Source organism: Callospermophilus lateralis, chromosome 18 (genome assembly GCF_048772815.1).
Source record: "Callospermophilus lateralis isolate mCalLat2 chromosome 18, mCalLat2.hap1, whole genome shotgun sequence".
Lineage (NCBI taxonomy): Eukaryota > Metazoa > Chordata > Mammalia > Rodentia > Sciuridae > Callospermophilus > Callospermophilus lateralis.
In genome coordinates, this window is record NC_135322.1 from 2,548,308 (window position 1) to 2,568,576 (window position 20,269).

General features: G+C 60.1%; 1 protein-coding gene across 1 annotated transcript in view; it reads left to right on the forward strand.

The window, feature by feature from the left end:
• The window catches only part of LOC143388192 (leukocyte immunoglobulin-like receptor subfamily A member 3), a 34,819-nt gene extending 16,906 nt beyond the window's left edge, over positions 1–17,913 (forward strand). Inside the window, exons 4-12 of the mRNA XM_077105877.1 lie at positions 8,653–8,925; positions 9,289–9,576; positions 13,964–14,299; positions 14,601–14,888; positions 16,554–16,673; positions 16,761–16,803; positions 16,897–16,934; positions 17,136–17,176; positions 17,254–17,913. Of these exons, the coding sequence (XP_076961992.1) occupies positions 8,653–8,925; positions 9,289–9,576; positions 13,964–14,299; positions 14,601–14,888; positions 16,554–16,673; positions 16,761–16,803; positions 16,897–16,934; positions 17,136–17,176; positions 17,254–17,400 (1,574 nt within the window). The 3' untranslated portion in view covers positions 17,401–17,913. The remainder of the gene's footprint in view (positions 1–8,652; positions 8,926–9,288; positions 9,577–13,963; positions 14,300–14,600; positions 14,889–16,553; positions 16,674–16,760; positions 16,804–16,896; positions 16,935–17,135; positions 17,177–17,253) is intronic.
• The last annotated feature ends 2,356 nt before the right edge of the window (positions 17,914–20,269 follow it).

Genomic DNA, 20,269 nt, shown 5'->3' on the forward strand with positions numbered 1-20,269 from the left:
CTCCGACTTCAGCACTAGGGAAGGGGACAGCTCCCCCTCTGTCTTGTGCTGGTCTCAAGGGGACACAGAGGGCACTCGGATGCCTCTGCTCAGAGGGCACAAGTCATGTCTGCTCCCATCTCCTAGGAAAATCAAGCCACAAGGCTCTGGCCTTGGCACCCCACCTAGAGCCCAAGTGGGCTGGTGGAGGGCCGGATGGGTCAGTGAAATTGTGGGACTTGTGTATCACAGAGTCTTGTCCAGCCTCAGGAGGGCAGCAGGTGCAACGTCCACCCCAGTGTGGATGGGCCTCGAGGCCAGTGTGCTACGTGAAATAGGCCAGTTGTGAAGGACTGGTGAGGGATCCACTTATCTGAGGCACTTCGAGGAGTCAAATTCCTAGGGATAGGGGCTGGTCTCCAGGCTGGGCTAGGCTGGGCTCGGGCAGGTATGGTGGAATGGGTGCGGAGATTCCCTGGGGAAGAGGTGACGTTGCCTGGAGCAAGTGGGGTGTGCGTGTGTGTGTGTGTGTGTGAGAGGGTGGGACGCAGAGAAGAGACGCTCAAGTCTGAGCGCTAAGCCAGAGGCTCGGACACCAACTCCAGGAAGCTCGGGAGGGCCCTGCAATGTCCTGGTCACTAAGGATCCGCGCAGGTGAGGAACCGAGGGGAGCCCACCTGGGAGGCGGGCTAATGTCATCGGTGCCCTGACTCCGAGCAGGTCTGACTTCACTGCTCACAGGGTCAGGAAGCCAGTGGCTTCCCCACACCCACGCCTGGAACCTGGGCCTCGGACTTCAGGATGCTTGGTAAGCGCAGCTCTGCTCCAGTGACCGTCAGGGAAGTTCTGTGACCTCCTCTGCAGAGCCTAGATGTGACTGTTAGGTCTGCATAGAGCAGACATCAGAGAGGGCCCCCGGGGAGACCAGGAAGTGGGCGAGGTCTGCCTCCAGGGGGTTCCTGTCCATGCGGGGGCATCCTGCTGGGCGCATGGGAAGAAGGGAGCCTGGCCACGGTGTGGTGACCCACTGGAGAGGGTGGACAGGTGAGGGACAGCTGGCCCCACAGGTGTGCCCAGCACAGACCTGCCCTCCGTCTCTGCTCCCTCTGCCCCGACACCTCTTGGGACAGCACTGATTCTTCTCATTCTGGGTCACAAAAAGTAAGAAGAGAAGTTTGGTTTCTGTCCTAGTGACTCCTAACCTGGGGTTAAACTCCCCTTGACTCTGTCCTCCCTCTCTCGGGTCAGACCACAGGACGGTGACATGGGCACGGCTCCCTCCTAACATATGAGGAAATGCCCTGCCCATCTGCTCAGCCCAGGTCCCTGGTGGCTCAGGGGGACAGGTGGCTCTGCTCTGTCACACAGCTTATTCCTATGACGTCTTCACTCTGTGCAGAGACAGAGCAGCCTCCCTGCCCCAGACCTGCTCCCACCAGGCCCACAGCTCGTTCCTCATGTCCCCTGTGAGCCTGGCCCCCGGGGGCACCTACAGGTGCTCTGTCTCCTCCAGGGACAGACCTGGCCTCTGGTCTCTGCCCAGGGACCCCCTGGAGATTTTGGTCTCACTTAATGTCCCTGACTGCAGCAGCGTCTCTGTCCCAGGTGAGACTGAGGAGGATGTCAGCACAGGTGTGAGGGACCTTCTTGCCCTGTGGGACACTTGGGCCATATGTCATGTGGCCCCTCATCACATCCAGGGTGGGTGCTGAGCCATGAGAGTCTCTGGGGGAGGCCCGCTGAATCTGGCCACGTGGCCGTGTGTCACCTGCACCCAGGGGCTTCCTGAGCTGGGCTGTGAGAGCGCTGAGGGCACCCACCCCCTGCGTGGTCCCCCCACACCTGCCCGGGCCTTGCTGCAGCTGGACGGCAGGAGGACAGGGAGGTGGCGGGGCATCTTCACCCAGGAGACGTCTTGGTGCGCCCCCCTCTCTGCCAGCAAGCTGGTGAGGAGCACCCAGGACAGGAGAGGGGTGGTCATGGGATCGACGTCCAGGGTGTGTGGACATGCCCGGGACCCTGGGGCCACAGCGGCGCTTGGTGCTTGGGGCTTGTAATTCCAGGAAGGGCGGACAAGAGTGTCCCACAGCCAGGAGGCCAGTGAGCGGGAGGAAGGGGGAGGAGGGAGGGGGTCCAGGAAGGAGTCAGCAGTGAAGGTCCAGCAAGGGACCTCAGCTGGCACAATGTGGGGACTGGACGGTGAGACTGGTCCCTGGAGGGGCTGTGCAGCATCTGCCATGCCTCTGTGGACATGCAGGTGGAGCCCAGAAAGCCCCCCGAATTCCCGTTAGCACTCACAACTGTGCATCTGCATGTGTGGACCTGCAGGTGGACGGCCATCCCCGTGCCCCTAGAGCTGCAGGTCACCTGGAGCATCCTGTCTACTTCAGTGTGCCCTGAGCCTCACCCTGGTGTCTGGGGTCAGCGATCTGAGCAGACAAACCCACTGTCCATCCTATTTGGTTTTTGTTGCTACAACAGGTTCCCAGATGCTGGGAAACTTACTGTTAAACCACGATACAAAGAAAAGACCACCTACTCCAATTTTAAATCAAATTAAAGCAAGCCTGTAATTCTGACCAGCCGGGGCTGTCCCTCTCCCGAAATCCTTGGGTCAGAGAACAGCACCCCAGCTCTCCAGGAGCGCAGCTTTATAGCACAGAAAGTTGCAAAAGGCGGGGTGTCTTGAGAACTTACAGACAGCAGGATTCTGACCTAACACAAAGGCAGGTAGTAGGTTAGTGGTCTAAATGGTTCAGCACGTAGGGAGCGAATTTAGACCCCAACACCAGAATTCATGAGCCATTAAGGTTCAGAGAGGGTTGTTATCTGCCAGGGGAGCCAGGCGTGGGTGAGTTCAAGGCACGGGCAGGCATTCCAAGCAAGTTCAGAAATCGCAGTGATTTATAGCAAAACAGAAATCACCTTTTCACGACTTTGTGATGAGATGGCTTCCAATCTTAGGAGGGGATTAGGTCATCACTTACAATGCTACAAAGGTTTATGGCTTTGTTTGTTTATTCTGGTGGCTGGCTGGGGGCATGACGCTGGTCCTGCCTGGGGTCTCCTTGGCTGTGTGGCAGCTTGCAGAAGTGCAGAGGGAGCTGGCTCCAGGCAGAGGACCCAGCCCGTGGGTGGCCTGGCTTTTGGCAGTCTCCTAGGGCTCGCTCACTCCCGGGACCAGCCACTGTGGGAGTCCAGCCAGTCCACCAAGGAGGCCTGAGGGTGGGCTGGAGATCCGCTGTTTCCCAGAGGTCCCGCCCCTTAATGGCTCAGCCCTGCCACAAGGAGACCAGTGTCCAGCTTGTGGACCTTGTAAAAGCACGTCTAAGCCACAACGTCATCTTTTTTTTTTTTGTTCATTCTTTTTAAAATTGATTTTAAAAATAAATGACAGCAGAATACATTACAATTCTTATTACACTTATACAGCACAATTTTTCATATCTCTGGTTGTATATAAAGTATGTTGACACCAATTCGTGTCTTCACACCTGTACTTTGGATAATAATGATCACCACATTCCACCATCATTTCTACCCCCCGTCCCCTGCCTTTCCCTCCCACCTCTCTGACCTATCTAGAGTTCGTATATTCCTCCCATGCTCCCCCTCCCTACCCCACTATGAATCACCCCCTTATATCAGAGAAAACATTTGGCATTTAGTTTTTTGGGATTGGCTAACTTCACTTAGCATATCTTCTCCAACTCCGACCATTTACCTGCAAATGCCATGATTTTATTCTCTTTTATTGCTGAGTAATATTCCATTGTGTATATATGCCACATTTTTTTTTATCCATTCATCCACTGAAGGGCATCTAGGTTGGCTCCATAGTTTAGCTATTGTGAATTGTGCTGCTATAAACATTGATGTGGCTGTGTCCCTGTAGTATGTTGTTTTTAAGTCCTTTGGGTATAGACAGAGGAGATGGATAGCTGGGTCAAATGGAGGTTCCATTCCCAGATTTCCAAGGAGTCTCCATACTGCTTTCCATGTTGGCTGCACCAGTTTGCAGTCCTACCAGCATATGTGAGTGTGCCTTTTCCCCACATCCTCACCAACACTTATTGCTGTTTGTCTCCATAATAGCTGCCATTCTGACGGGAGTGAGATGATTATCTTAGAGTAGTTTTGATTTGCATTTCTCTAATTGCTAGAGATGATGAGCATTTTTTTCATATATTTGTTGATTGATTGTATATGCTCTTCTGAGAGGTGTCTGTTCACCTCTCAGATTGATTGGGTTATTTGTTTTTTGGTGCTCAGCTTTTTGAGTTCTTGGTACACCTAGAGATCAGTGCTCTATCTGATGTCTAAGGGGTAAAGATTGGCTCCCAGGATGTGGGCTCTGTTCACCTCACAGATTGTTTCTTTTACTGAGAAGGGTCCTGGTCCTCTGTTGGTGGGTGTGTAGATAGGGTAGCCGAAAACAGGTGGGGCTCCCCAAGACACTGAAAATGGAGCTGCCACAAGGCCCAGCCACCCCTCTGCTGGTGTAGCTCTAAAGGACACGAAGCCACCACCACCAGAGACGAATGGGCCCCAGGCTCTTCCCAGCACCCCCATCCCCCGAAAGCCAGGATTCGGAAACAGCCAAGAAATCATGACACGCACCAAGACTTCATGCAGATCCGGCCATTGGCAGTAGGATGGATGAATCTGGGGGACACGAAGCAGCAGAGTATCCTGACCAGGACAGCAGATGCCGCTGGACCTCATTACGTGGGAACCTAAGGAGCAGGTAACAGCAACCAGGATAGCGCGCCCCGCACACGCAGGCAAGAGTGGGAGAGAGGCCCCTGTTCTTCCTCACTAGCCGCCCAACCCATGACAGAAATGTGGGGGACACCCTCACCCGGGAGCTCATGCCCACCAGGATCCAATGCGTCAGGCACACTGGCCCACGGTGACGCTGGCTTCGTGGTGACGCTGGCTTTGTGGTAGTGAGGGCTCCTCCAGGGACTGGCCCTGCCTGGTTCAGAGGCCCCTGCTCCCTGTCACCCACAGCCTCGGGCGCTGTCCTCCTGCTGACATGGACCCTTCCTCTCTTGGTTTCTAGAGAGGCTCAGCCCAGAGGCTCCTCTCCACGCTCCACATTCAGAGGCCCTGGTCAGCGCCCAGCAGCCACAGAGGGGCCCAGCTGAGACCCCCCAGCTGTGAGCGCCAGGGCTGCCCTCGCCTCCCTGTGGCCCGCGGCTCCCGAGAGCCCCAGCTCTCCATGCGCCTGTCCCTTTGCACACAGCAGGTGGACACAAGGGGCTGGCTGTGCAGGCCTGGTGCTGTGACCCGCTGTGGTGAGTGAGCAGCAAGTGGCCTGCACAGCGGGTCCCTCTGTCCTTGAAGGACAAAGGGTCACGTAGTGAGGAGGGTGACAAGGGAGACAGGAGGGGGTGAGGTGCTTGGATGGTTGGTGCTGGGCACAGTGACCTTGAGAGGTCCATCAGCTGGATGCACCTAGAGATGTGGTAGCTGCATCTCTGTGTGGGTGCCACCAGAGAGCCACCAGGTGGTCCCCAAGACAGAGATACAGGGTGACCATTGGCTGACTCTTGGGTGTGCAGTGAGGGGGGAGGAGGTAGCAGCTCAGCAGCTGGACCTCAGGAAAGGCCTGGAGCCATCCACCAGGAGGCGTGGTCTGTGTGGGCGAGGCGGAGCCCAGGGTCACCTTGGCTGCAGAGGGAAACCCAGCGTTAGGGTCTGCAGTGTCCCGAAGCCTCCTGCGCTCAGAGGTGGGCTTCTGGGGACCCAGTGGACCCTGAGGACTCGGTGGACATCTGGGGGGTGGGCACTGGCTGGGTGGACACGGGATGTGTCCTCAGGGGACTCGCTCCCACACCTCCTCTCTCCTCCCTGGCTGCCCTGAGCCACAGTGTCCTCTGCTCCCGTCCACCACGTGTCCCGCCTCACCTGAGGCCCGAGCAGCGGCTCCCTGCCCAGAGCCTGGAACCTCTGAAGCTGGACCCAGGCCCCTCTCCTTCCTCAGGGGCTGTCCCTGGGTGTGTGGTCCCAGCAGTGAGAGGCTGGCTGTCACCGCCCTCCTGGGCCCCACAGGCCCTTCCTGCACAGTCCCAGAGTGGGGTCGGCCTCAGCCCACCCAGAGTCCCCAGTCTTAGGAGGAAGCAGGGGCCTCCTCCCCCTGAGCAGGCCGTGAGCCCTGGTCAGGGCGTGGGCACCCCTCCCACGTCTCTGAGGCCCGAGGACCAGAGGAGGAAACCCTGGGAGGAACTGAGACCCAGCCTGAGGGGTGCTGGCTGGGGCAGAGCCCGTCCTGCGCCAGGAGCCCTCCCCTTCCTGTGTGGCAGCCAGTGTCACCATCGTGTGAGGAGGGGCTCCAGCCCTGGGTGTGTCCCATGAGGCTCCTGAGCGGCCAGCTGGGTGTGAGGGGACCTGGGCCCAGGCTCGGCCATGGCCACAGGGGTCTCTGTGCTGCTGGGACTAGGTGAGCGCGGAGGGGACGAGCTGGGGTGGGAGGGTGCAGCTGGAGAGGCCCGGCCTGGTCCTCCTGGGGACTCCCCCCGGGTCCTGGCCAGGGGCTGGCCGGATCACCCACGGCCCAGCGTCTGCAGCAGGTCTGGGCCCGAGCTCAGGGGAGGGGTCCCGGGTCCCGGGCGCTGCCCTCTCACCAGGCCCCTGTATTGCAGTGCTTTTCCTGGAGCAAAGGACCCAGGCCCAGGAAGGTGAGTGTCCCCTTCAGCCCTGGGCAGCTCTGGGCCTGGCAGGGTGGGCCTGGGGGGAAGTGGAGCCTCGGACTCCTGCCAGGGTCCTGCCAGGTGCTGGGTCCACAGTCTCTGTTCAGGGTAGTCTTCACTGAGGTGTCCGTCTTGAGGGGGTCTCTCCTGGCATCCAGGGATCTGCCTGGCTACAGCAGAGATGGACATGGACACTCAGGGCCAGGGCTAGGACTTTGCCGGGGACCCACTTTCTCCTGAGAATGGGCCCGTGATGCTTCCTGTGTGTGGTGTCCTGCTGGGGTCACCTGGGCAGCGCTGGCTCTCTGCTCTCTGAGAGGTCAGCTCAGGGCCTCTAGCTCCGACAATGCAGAGCGTGGCCCTGTGTGGCTCTGGGCCTCTGCCAGCTCCTGCCCCTGTCCCCGACTGCAGCTCCTCTCCCTCTCGGTGCCTCCCCTGCTGGGCTGAGCTCTTCCTGATGTCACCCACTTCCTGATTCTGGGTCTCCTCCTGGGTCAGGTCTGGTAAGGCCTTGGGCCTGCACCAGGATGTTGAGGGCTGACCTGAGCCTCCGTGGGCTTCCAGCAGGTGCATGGTTTCTGGTCTGATTCCCAGGTCTGAGGTCCACATGAGGTGACTGTGCAAGGTGACAGGTCGGGTCTAGTTCCCACCTCCCCATGTGGACAGCCCGTTGTCCCTGCACCCTTGGTGGCAAAGGCTGCTTTCCTGCCCTGTGTGTCCTGGGCACCTTGGTCCTCATCAGGGGACTGTGTCTCTGTGGGTCTGTCCTGTGTCTTCTGTCCTGTACCAGGTCTATGAGCCTGTTCTTGTGCAGTTTGGTGCAGTTGTGTTCCTGTAGCTCTGGGCGTGGTTGGGATCAGGTACTGGGATGACTCCAGTGTTGCTCTTCCTGCTCAGGACTGCTTTGATTATTCTAGGTTTTTGCCCAGAAGATGAGGTCTTTGGATTTGAACAGAAGTTCAATTTAGGTGTAATTAGTTGAACCTTTGCATTGTGACTGGTTTACAGTGGGGCTGACTAGTCTGGGGTTCAGGTGAGTGGTTTCAGGGTGCAGGTGTGTGTGCATACGTAGATGAAGAGTCAGGTGAGCATACTCAGGAGATACATGGATGGCAGGTATAGCTAGTGATGATGACTGACAGGACTCTGTGGGTGGATAGTGACAGATGATGGACAGAGACTCACTGATGGTGGACAGGTGAGACTCATGGGTAGGATATAGACAGGGGCCAGGGGGACTTACGGAAGATACACACACATTTATAAAGAGAAAGCTGGGCAGGTGGGACAGTGACCTCTGGTGGAGGAGCAGTGACCCTGAGCCAGCACACATGTTGACTATACAGGGTTCATCTGTGGGGCAGCTCCTCCGCAGCACGGAGGCTTGAAGGTGGCAGAACTTGCAATAATTGTGGTTCTGCTTCATGCTCAGATTCCCCTCCCGGCAGCCGGAGTCTGAGCCTCAGGTCCACAGGGTCACTGCTCTGGACCTTGGCCCACAGCTCTCTCAGGCAGGCATTCCCGAGCTCCTGGGGGATCCCTCAGCAAAGCCCAGCCCCAGATGTGAGGGTCCGACCCTGGTCAGGGGGCTTTCCACCACCAGGATGTGAGGATAGACAGAGAGACTGCAGGACGGAGCCTAGACACTCTGAAGCCTCAAGTTTGCCAAAGACAGGAGGCAGCCCAGGGAGGGAGGCCACTCTTCAATGGAGACTGGAGTGGAGCTCCAGGGGGCCAGGGAGGGTCTCGGGTCACAGGCTTGGTGACGTCCTGTTGAGGGCAATTTAGGTCTAATAGACGACCCTCCTTCCTGGTGGGGGGTGGAGGTCCCTCCCTGCCCAGGACACCACTCAGGGAGGCGTGGCTGGATTCACACCCAGGTCACCCTCTCGCCCCCCAGGATGGGCTGGGGCAGAGCCCTGGATGGGGCCCTCCTGACACCAGGTCACAGGTGACGGGGCTCTTCTGCTTCTCCCAGGGACGCCCTCCATCTGGGCAGAGCCAGGATCTCTGGTTCCCCACGGCAGTGCTGTGACCATCGTCTGCAGGATTCCTCCAGGGGTGACACAGTTGTGTCTGTATCATGTGGAAACTAAGTTGTGGTGTGACAGAGACCCACAGGGAGCCCCAGAGGTGGCCCAGTTCTCCCTCCAGCAGGTGACACACAACCAGTCAGGGACTTACCACTGTGAATACTGGACGGAAGGACGCTCATCTGGACACAGTGACCCACTGGAGCTGGTAGTGACAGGTGAGGAGAGCCAAGGACACTGTCCCCAGCCACACACTCTGCCGCCCACCTCACTGGCCCAGGTGTGCCCAGCACAGACCCTGCCCAGGGTCTCTGCCCACTGTGTGGGTCCCCTCCTGTGTGCTGACTGGGGTCCCAGCTGCCCAGAGAGGGGCTGCAGGTCCTGGGGGTGCTCAGCCTCCCTCCATGTACAGCCACCCCCGTCCTGGGTCCTGAAAGTGGGAGGAGTTTGTGTTTTGTCCCCTGATCCCTGAAGTTCATCCAGGTCAGCAGCTCCTGGGTCATCCCCCTCCTCCGACACCAGAGCAGGGGAGCAAGGGTCCATTTCACGGTGGTCTTAAAGCTGGATCTGTTTTCTTCCAGGAATGTACAAGGAGAAGCCCTCCCTGTCTGCTGAGCCTGGCCCCCAGGTGGCCTCAGGGGGACAGGTGGCTCTGCTCTGTCACACAACTTATTCCTATGACGTCTTCATTCTGTGCAGAGACAGAGCAGCCTCCCTGCCCCAGACCTGCTCCCACCAGAACCACAGCTCGTTCCTCATGTCCCCTGTGACCCTGGCCCATGGGGGCACCTACAGGTGCTATTTCTCCTCCAGGGACAAACCCCGCCTCTGGTCTCTGCCCAGTGACCCCCTTGAGCTCCTGGTCACAGGTGAGTGCGTGTCTGACCGCTGTGCCTTTGCCCTGGACAGGGGTGTCTCGAGACGTTCAGGTCGTTCCCCACTCTGTGTGGTGGTGCCCTCACCCGGTCCTGGCCGTGGTCACTCTGTGTGATTTCTGGACCCTGAGCACTTACATATTCATTGTGACAATTTGGGGCAGATGTGAGTAAGTGGCTGGGGCCGAGATGTCCTTCCCCATCCATGGGGAGATGCTCCGTGACCTAGTGGCAGGCTCGTGGACCAGAGTCCCCAGCGATGGGGTGGTCAGTTGGTGCCTGTCACCTCCTGCAGTCCCTCCCCTCAGTCCCTCTCTGTGTGGGGACAGTCACCATGTCACTAACTGGTGACACACATGTTACAAATGTCTCTGAAGTTTCTTCAAGTAGGTGAATTTCTGGGTCCCCTTCTGTGTGATGCTGTGACAGCCGTTGTACCTCAGAGTGGCCATTTGTGGGTGGACACAGTGGATGGTCATCTATGCAGGATGTCCAGGATGGACTTATGTCCAGGACCCTGCAGGCTGGCCAGGGAGGTACAGCTCCTGCCTTTGCTCCGGTGGCCGAGTCCCCAGGCCTTCCCCTTTCTGGGCAGCTGGGACTTCTCAGGTGTCAGGGAGGGGACATGCTCCAGCCAGGGGTGACCCAGGGGACACGAGCACAGAGGGGTGAGAGACCCTGCTGGGGCCTTCTGACGTGACTGGTCAGTGTGACAGTGGCCTGGGTTAGGGTGGACATGTGCAGCTGGCCCCCAGGAGGAGGGCCAGGTCAGTGGAGGAGGAGATGGAGATGGCTGGTGCTCACGTCTGGCCACTGGGGACAGGAGCGCTGGGCGGGGACAGCTGAGTAGGTTAGTCTCCATGGACGCCCCTAGCCTCATAGCTCTAGTCAAAAAGAATCCTGTGGCCTGCAGCACACGTCCAAGGGCTGTCCTTCTCTGACTCCAGTGGCCAGCCGCAGAGCTCCTGACGGACAGGTGTCCAGGCCTCCTCCCCGGCCTCTCATGGAAGCAGAACTCCCCTGCCCTCGCTGGAGGGCGCCTTCAGGGTCATCTTGCCTGGTGCCCACAGCCTTATCTGCCAGTCTTGACACCCTCAGTTCTCCGACCATCACACTGTCACACCAAGGTGACCTGTCACCTGGTCCTTGTGATTTTCCCTCACTGGCCTCTCACTCCACCCAGCACCAGGGAGCCAGGCCGAGAGCCACAGCTGTCCGTTGCTGGTCGACCCCCTGGGGCGGGGGTGCTTAGACCTAGAGGTGCTCTGTGGCCTCCGAGGTCCCAGCACTGCCCTGGCCAGGCTGAGCGCTCACGTCCAGGGCCTCCCTCCCTCACACTGTGGAGTGCTGTCCAGGGCCACAGAGCTCCTCCCCTGAGCTGGGGGAAGTGTCCCCTGGCAGAAGCACTCCCTGCAGGGTGGAGACCTGGGTGTCCCTCCCCTCAGGGCTCAGCTCCCCTCACAGGGCCTCTGTGGTGCTGCTGTGGGTGTCTGTCACAGCCTGTCCCTGGGGGAGGCCAGGCTTCACCTGTTGCTTGACAGCCTTGGCGGGAGGGTTCACTGCTGTCCCCTCGAGGCCAGCGACCCTCCGTGGAAGGTATAGTTTAGGGGTGATCAGTGCCGCAGGTGCAGGTGGATCCTCACTGTGCGTGAACCCCCAGGTCCACCTAGTCCCCTTGTGGTTGGGGTCTCGGCCGCCGCTGCTGTCCTCCTGGGCCTCTGCCTCCTCCCCCTCCCCTCCTCCTCCTCCCCTCCTCCTCCCCCTCCTCCTCTTCCCCTCTTCCTCCCCGTCCTCCTCCTCCTCCCTCTGCCTGTGCTGATGGTGCTGATGCCTGTGTTGGTCTTCACTGTGGTGTCCATGATAAAGGGTCTCCCTGGCCTCAGAGTCCTGGATGGAATCAGCAGACATGGACACGGACACCCAGGGAGAGGCTGGGACTTTGCCCGGGAAACCGTGTCCCTCTGAGAATGGTGGCCATGATGCTTCCTGTGTGTGGTGTCCTGCTGGGGTGACCTGGGCAGCGCTGGCTCTCTGCTCTCTGAGAGGTCAGCTCAGGGCCTCTTGCTCCGACAATGCAGAGCGTGGCCCTGTGTGGCTCTGGGCCTCTGCCAGCTCCTTCCCCACTGCGCCCAGTTCCCCTTCCTGAGTGGGGACAGGGGCTTGAGGGAGAGCGCAGGCCCAGGGCTCATGGAGGGGGTGGGCCTGCCCTGTGGGGTGAGGCCAGCCTCCCAGGGCTGAGGGCACTCCCTGCCCCGCCCCCAGGACCCTCCTCAGCTCCTCATGGACACACGCATCTGGGTACAGCTCCTCTAAAGGCCTCGTCCCCTCCTGATTCAGACCCGGGGCCCTGGCTGTGAGCCCCGCGTGGTCCTGTGTGCTGGGACAGTCTGGGTGTCCCCAGCAGTGGCCCTGCCCTGGGACTGAGGCAGAGCAGCGCCTCCCCTCCCCTCCCCTGCCCCCCTCCTGCACTGGGAGGGTCTGTTCCTTGGCGTCTTTCTACCTGGGGCTCTGCAGACCCAGGGGAAGGTAGACCACGTGGTGCACTCACTCTGCTCACAGCAGGTCTGGTCCCTTCACCCCTCAGCCCCTCCCTCTAGCCTCCTCCCTGGGTCCCCTCTCTTGTCATGGGGACCCCCCTTTCCTCCCTTACTCTGCTCTACCTCTGCATAGAGAGAAAACCCAGGCCCTCCCTGTCTGACTGGCTCTTTCACTTACATAATGGTCTCCACTCCCACTCCTCCACAATGCCCTATCTCCTTCTTCTTGATGGCTGAGTAATACTCCTCTGTGTATATTCACCGTCTTTTCTTCTTCCATCTGCTCATGGGCACAGGGCCGGTGACGTGGCTTGGCTAGTGGGGACTGTGCTGCCATAAACACTGAAGTGGCTGTGTCACTGTCGTGGGCTGATTTTAGTTCTTTGGGATAAATACCGAGGCGTGGGCAGCTGGGCCCTGGAGTGGTTCCATGGTAGTGTTGTGAGGACTCTCTCAGTGTCAGAGTCCCAGGGCAGTGTGCGAGGGCCCCTCTTCCCCACCACCTGGCAGCATGTCTCACTGCGCCCTTGGTTGTTGCTGTTCTGATTCCGGGAGGAGGAGACTTGGTGTCGTGGTTTGCAGTCCCCTGGTTGCCAGGCGCTGGCTGTCCCCACATTCGTTGGCACTTGTATTTCTTCCCTGTCCCCGACTGCAGCTCCTCTCCCTCATGGTGGCTCCCCTGCTGGGCTGTGCTCTTCCTGATGTCACCCACTTCCTGATTCTGGGTCTCCTCCTGGGTCAGGTCTGCTAAGGCCTTGGGCCTGCACCAGGATGTTGAGGGCTGACCTGAGCCTCCGTGGGCTTCCAGCAGGTGCATGGTTTCTGGTCTGATTCCCAGGTCTGTGGCCCACATGAGGTGACTGTGCAGGGTGACAGGCGGGGTCTAGTTCCCTCCTCCCCATGTGGACAGCCCGTTGTCCCTGCACCCTTGGTGGCAAAGGCTGCTTTCCTGCCCTGTGTGTCCTGGGCACCTTGGTCCTCATCAGGGGACTGTAGATGTGGGGGCTTGTCTCTGTGACTTCCAGGCTGTCCCATCTGTCTCTGTCTGTCTTGGTGCCAGGACCAGGCCCTTTGCTGTAGTGAGGTGAGGACCAGGTGTCTTGGCGCCTCCCACATCCATCTTCTTGCTCTCGATTGCTCTTCTCATTCTGGGGTTAGCCAGCGATGAGGACTTTTCAATTCAGAAGGAGCTCACTTGGGCCATGGTCAGTGAACCTTTCTCTGGGGCTGTTGACAGTGGGGTGAACTCGCCTGGGGTGCAGGTGAGCAGGTTTAGGGAGCAGGCGTGAGTGCAGACGTTGATGAGCATCTGGGGGTGTAGACTCAGGGGACACATGGGTGACAGGCATAGCTAGGTGGTGGATGATTGACAGGAGCTATCTAGGTAAACCCTGGTAGATGGAGGTGACAGGTGACAGTGATAGTGATAGGAGAGACAGTGGTTGACAGTTGTGGGGTGCCCAGGAGTGGGAATATGCAGGAAAGGGGGACAGACTGGAGGATGCAGCCCAGAACCCTCCACGGGCTGCAGTTTGCAGATCACGGGAGCCAGCCCAGGACGCAGCTTGTGCTGGGCAGACGCTGACGGGGCGCCAGGGGGCCAGGGAGGGTCTCGGGTCACAGGCTTGGTGACGTCCTGTTGAGGGCAATTTAGGTCTAAAAGATGACCCTCCTTCCTGGTGGGGGGTGGAGGTCCCTCCCTGCCCAGGACACCACTCAGGGAGGCGTGGCTGGATTCACACCCAGGTCACCCTCTCGCCCCCCAGGATGGGCTGGGGCAGAGCCCTGGATGGGGCCCTCCTGACACCAGGTCACAGGTGACGGGGCTCTTCTGCTTCTCCCAGGGACGCCCTCCATCTGGGCAGAGCCAGGATCTCTGGTTCCCCACGGCAGTGCTGTGACCATCATCTGCAGGATTCCTCCAGGGGTGACACAGTTGTGTCTGTATCATGTGGAAACTAAGTTGTGGTGTGACAGAGACCCACAGGGAGCCCCAGAGGTGGCCCAGTTCTCCCTCCAGCAGGTGACAGAGGGCCAGTCTGGGACTTACCACTGTGAATACTGGACGGAAGGACGCTCATCAGGACACAGTGACCCACTGGAGCTGGTGGTGACTGGGGAAGAAGAGCCAAGGACACTGTCCCCAGCCACACACTCTGCCGCCCACCTCACTGGCCCAGGTGTGCCCAGCACAGACCCTGCCCAGGGTCTCTGCCCACTGTGTGGGTCCCCTCCTGTGTGCTGACTGGGGTCCCAGCTGCCCAGAGAGGGGCTGCAGGTCCTGGGGGTGCTCAGCCTCCCTCCATGTACAGCCACCCCCGTCCTGGGTCCTGAAAGTGGGAGGAGTTTGTGTTTTGTCCCCTGATCCCTGAAGTTCATCCAGGTCAGCAGCTCCTGGGTCATCCCCCTCCTCCGACACCAGAGCAGGGGAGCGAGGGTTCATTTCATGGTGGTCTTAAAGCTGGATCTGTTTTCTTCCAGGAATGTACAAGGAGAAGCCCTCCCTGTCTGCTGAGCCTGGCCCCCAGGTGGCCTCAGGGGGACAGGTGACTCTGCTCTGTCACACAACTTATTCCTATGACGTCTTCATTCTGTGCAGAGACAGAGCAGCCTCCCTGCCCCAGACCTGCTCCCACCAGAACCACAGCTCGTTCCTCATGTCCCCTGTGACCCTGGCCCATGGGGGCACCTACAGGTGCTATTTCTCCTCCAGGGACAAACCCCGCCTCTGGTCTCTGCCCAGTGACCCCCTTGAGCTCCTGGTCACAGGTGAGTGCGTGTCTGACCGCTGTGCCTTTGCCCTGGACAGGGGTGTCTCGAGACGTTCAGGTCGTTCCCCACTCTGTGTGGTGGTGCCCTCACCCGGTCCTGGCCGTGGTCACTCTGTGTGATTTCTGGACCCTGAGCACTTACATATTCATTGTGACAATTTGGGGCAGATGTGAGTAAGTGGCTGGGGCCGAGATGTCCTTCCCCATCCATGGGGAGATGCTCCCTGACCTAGTGGCAGGCTCGTGGACCAGAGTCCCCAGTGATGGAGTGGTCGGTTGGTGCCTGTCACCTCCTGCAGTCCCTCCCCTCAGTCCCTCTCTGTGTGGGGACAGTCAGCATGTCACTAACTGGTGACACAAGTGTTACAAATGTCTCTGAAGTTTCTTCAAGTAGGTGAATTTCTGGGTCCCCTTCTGTGTGATGCTGTGACAGCCGTTGTACCTCAGAGTGGCCATTTGTGGGTGGACACAGTGGATGGTCATCTATGCAGGATGTCCAGGATGGACTTATGTCCAGGACCCTGCAGGCTGGCCAGGGAGGTACAGCTCCTGCCTTTGCTCCGGTGGCCGAGTCCCCAGGCCTTCCCCTTTCTGGGCAGCTGGGACTTCTCAGGTGTCAGGGAGGGGACATGCTCCAGCCAGGGTGACCCAGGGGACACGAGCACAGAGGGGTGAGTGACCCTGCTGGGGCCTTCTGACGTGACTGGTCAGTGTGACAGTGGCCTGGGTTAGGGTGGACATGTGCAGCTGGCCCCCAGGAGGAGGGCCAGGTCAGTGGAGGAGGAGATGGAGATGGCTGGTGCTCACGTCTGGCCACTGGGGACAGGAGCGCTGGGCGGGGACAGCTGAGTAGGTTAGTCTCCATGGACGCCCCTAGCCTCATAGCTCTAGTCAAAAAGAATCCTGTGGCCTGCAGCACACGTCCAAGGGCTGTCCTTCTCTGACTCCAGTGGCCAGCCGCAGAGCTCCTGACGGACAGGTGTCCAGGCCTCCTCCCCGGCCTCTCATGGAAGCAGAACTCCCCTGCCCTCGCTGGAGGGCGCCTTCAGGGTCATCTTGCCTGGTGCCCACAGCCTTATCTGCCAGTCTTGACACCCTCAGTTCTCCGACCATCACACTGTCACACCAAGGTGACCTGTCACCTGGTCCTTGTGATTTTCCCTCACTGGCCTCTCACTCCACCCAGCACCAGGGAGCCAGGCCGAGAGCCACAGCTGTCCGTTGCTGGTCGACCCCCTGGGGCGGGGGTGCTTAGACCTAGAGGTGCTCTGTGGCCTCCGAGGTCCCAGCACTGCCCTGGCCAGGCTGAGCGCTCACGTCCAGGGCCTCCCTCCCTCACACTGTGGAGTGCTGTCCAGGGCCACAGAGCTCCTCCCCTGAGCTGGGGGAAGTGTCCCCTGGCAGAAGCACTCCCTGCAGGGTGGAGACCTGGGTGTCCCTCCCCTCAGGGCTCAGCTCCCCTCACAGGGCCTCTGTGGTGCTGCTGTGGGTGTCTGTCACAGCCTGTCCCTGGGGGAGGCCAGGCTTCACCTGTTGCTTGACAGCCTTGGCGGGAGGGTTCACTGCTGTCCCCTCGAGGCCAGCGACCCTCCGTGGAAGGTATAGTTTAGGGGTGATCAGTGCCGCAGGTGCAGGTGGATCCTCACTGTGCGTGAACCCCCAGGTCCACCTAGTCCCCTTGTGGTTGGGGTCTCGGCCGCCGCTGCCGTCCTCCTGGGCCTCTGCCTCCTCCTCCTGGGCCTCTGCCTCTGCCGACACCGAGGGCAACGTCGGGCCAGACGCAGTATGTCCTGGGGCTAAAGGTGAATCGGGGAGGACTGTGGGCCGGGGCTGGCCGCTCCCTTCCAGACTGACCGTTGTCCCTTCCTAGGGGTGACTGACGGTGGGACCAAGAGCCCAGTGTGGGACGTGAGGTAGGACCGTTCAGACTCCCCCAATAAAAACCTCAGAGATCCTATGAGTCCTCTCCGGGACTTTCCATGACACCCCTCCCCCCTTCCCCTCAGCTCCAGCCCTGCCTCTGACGTCCATGGGGAAGATGAATGTGAGTGGACGGGAGCAGGGCGGCCCTGTGGGGCGGGAGCCAAGCAGCTGGAGGCCTGGGGCAGGGCAAGACAGGAGCCAGCTCCACCCTGCTGGGGTCATTACTGTCCCCTGGAGAACGTATTGCTCCGATATCTGGGAGGTGGGCCGGGTCGTTGAGGACTGTGGTGTAGGAGGTCCACCCTCTCATCTTCCCCTTCAGATGACAATGAGTACAGGGAGCATGGACAGCTGGACACACAGGTGAGCCCTCCCTCCATTGCCTGTCCTCCCAGCCCACGCCCAGCTGCCCGCTCCACACGTGTGCCTCCCCGTGGCAGGTCCGTGCTGCAGAAGGCCCACAGGAGGTGACCTATGTCCAGCTGCACCCAAGGACCCTCACCAGGAATGTGGGTCCACTTCCCTCCCGAGCGCCCCAGGACGGGTCAACACAGCCCTGTGTGTATGCCACCCTCACCTCGCCTTGAGAGGACAGCAGGGCTGGCTGAGTGGACGGCAGTGCCCAGGTGCCGCTCCGTGTCCCTCAGCGCCAGCCTCCAGGGGGGAGCCCTGAGGCTCGGAGAGAGAAGCTCGTGCACTGCCGCGAACCCCGGGGGCTCTGGCGCAGTCCCGGCTCCTGGCATATTGTCACCAAGTGTTTCAGAGGAGCCTGCTTGGGCTCACGTGGGGAGGGGCGGGTGGCCAGGCAGGCCTCCTCTATGGGACTGGCTACAGCTGTGGGAGGCCAGCCTGCCCTCCAGCCCTCAGGAAGCGGACGAGTGGCCTGAGGAGGACCCTGAGTCTTCCGCAGCTGGACGTCGTGGGTGGCGCTGCAGCAGGCTGGTCCCGGTGCCCCCCGGGGGGCCAGTCCATTCTGCCCACTGTGATCCCAAGGGGGGCCCTGGCTCACGCGGGGGCTTGGCCTTCGACCCCTTCCAGCCCCCGTGGCTCTCCCCGTGGCTGCAGCCTCCACAGGCTCAGGTGCCGGGTCCCCTTGTCACCCTCCCCCACATGCCCAACTCCTCCGTGGCATCTCGCAGTGGTCACTGATGGGAGCACCTCTTTGTGTATCTATCGGCCATTCGTGTGAGTCACAGAAATAAACAAGATTCAGGTCCTTTGCTGGTTTAAAGATCAGGCTATTTGTGTTTCTGCTGTCGAGCTGTTGGGACGCCAGCTCCGTGGAGAGTGGACATGGGGACGTCTCTGTGCACATCGCTCAGTACCGCTCAGCCTTTAAAGAGAAGGGCGTCCTGCAGCTGCCACGGCAGGATGGACCTGGAGGACGTCAGGCCAGGACAGAGCAGCCGGGCGCAGAAGGCAGAGGCTGCACCATCTCAGGGATACGTGGCACCTGAACAGACAAGGACGGGGGCTGGACACACAAAGGCCGAGCGTAGAACAGGCGTTATGAGGAGCAGGGTGGGGAGGACGTGGGGAGATGCGGACGGTCAAGGCTGAGGTCCAACGTCCAGTGTGAGGACTGGAGTGAACAGCACTCAACTGGGTCAGGATTTTTGCCAAGTGGTTAGATTTTATCGCTGTTGCCACACACACAAAACCGTTGACTGTGAGATGGCTGGGCGCAGCGAGCCACCCCCCAAGTCATTGAGGGCCCAAGTCAGTGGATTCCATATTCTGCAAAAGGGAGCTTATCCTGGCGGGGCTTGGACACACCGCCCTTCAACACAGCGGGGACCCCTCCTGGGGTGCGGCTCTCCTCCAGGAACCAGGGGCGGGGCCGCATTGTGAGGAAGAGCTGCAGCTACCTTGGGAGAATGAGGCAGCTTCCAGGAGCCCAGGGGCCCCCACAGCCATCAGCAGAAACCTGGGGCCCTCAGCCCCAGAACCACAAGGAAGCAAAGTCCTCCAACAACCCGGAGCTCGGGAGTGCATTCTTGCCCCAGGGAGCCCTGAGAGGAGGAGGTGGCCCTGCTGAGACCAGTGCAGGCCTGAGCCCCTGAGGGCCTTGCTTCCTCGCTAGGCTCCTGGGAATCCACTGCACAGCCTCAGAAAACAGCATGCTCTCCATCTGCCCTGCCATTGCCCAAGCTCCTCGGGCTCCCTGAGTTCCGTACCCGGGGGCTGCCCCATGTGCAGCAGGTGCTCAGTAGATAGTTGCTGTTTTGGAATGAACAAAATCCATGACAGTGTGTGAACAGCCCAGTTGTCAAAAGGTCGGCCTGATGCAAACCCACCTGGTCCCCCCGAGGCGCCAGCGGACACTCCCACACGAGGGCTTGGGGGGCACATGGCCTGCGCCCTGGGTGGTGAAGGAACCGCTGCCGAGTCCTGCTGGCCACTCCTCTAACCATGGCGGGTGGCCCACGGCCTGCCAGGCTGTCTGTCGGGTGGAAGTGTTACTGCTCCGTGGGGTTCACAGTCCTGCTGTGGACCTTGGGTGTGCGTGGTACCACGACAGAGCCAGCCGTAAAGCTTCGACTGCGGTGTGACCTGGGAGGGAGACTCTGCGCCCCCAGACACCCTGGTGGGGGTCCTGGCCTCAGGAGTCTGGAGCTGGGCAGATCCTGCTGAGGGGACGTTCTGGGTGCTCAGCCCACCTCAGAGGCTGCGCTGTGCTGGGTCCAGCAGCGGCATGGCCTCCACACTGAGACCACAGAGGGCAGCAGCTCCTGCTCCCTGAGCCTCATCATGGCTCTCGGCCTCTGTGGACTCGCAATTCAGAATGGAGAACCCCAGACGACCCCCTGCATTTCTAGGACCTCAGAGAGAGCCCCCCTGCACCATGTGCTGGTTTCTCATTGGTGATCTGACCGACGATGATACAGGACGTCTGGGAGAAAGGTCCGGTTCTCAAAGACACTGCAGAATCCAGAGGAGGGGCCCGGGCCAGAGGGGAGGGGTCAGCTTTCCAGGAAGAGGTCCTAGTATTGAAGTGGACTCCAAGTCCCTGGATGGTCTGGGTTCAGATTCTGCACCCTTGGTCCCTCCCCAGAGAACTCTGGCAACCTCTGACACATTGTCTGTGGCTGTCCCAACCGGAAGGGGACTCCTGCTCACAACACCTAGTCGGGGGGCTGCGGCTGTCACTCAGCAGCCTGTCTCCAGGAGGCCCTCTTGGCCCCAACAGGGGTGCCCTGGACAGTAGTGCTGCGGTCAGACACCCTGATGTGACCCCTCCAATCTGTAGGCCCAGCTCTGTGCTCCTCAGTTCCACGCCCCTTTTCTCAGGGCCTTTGGGGATGCTGTCCTCCACGGGGCTCACCAGCAGGCCCAGGGCAGACGAGATGACGAGGCTCAGGGTGGAGAGGCCCTACACCACACCGGCTGTTGTTCCTCAAATCTCTCTGCCACCTGCCAGACCCCAGGCATCCCCACTTCCTATCAAAGCGCCCT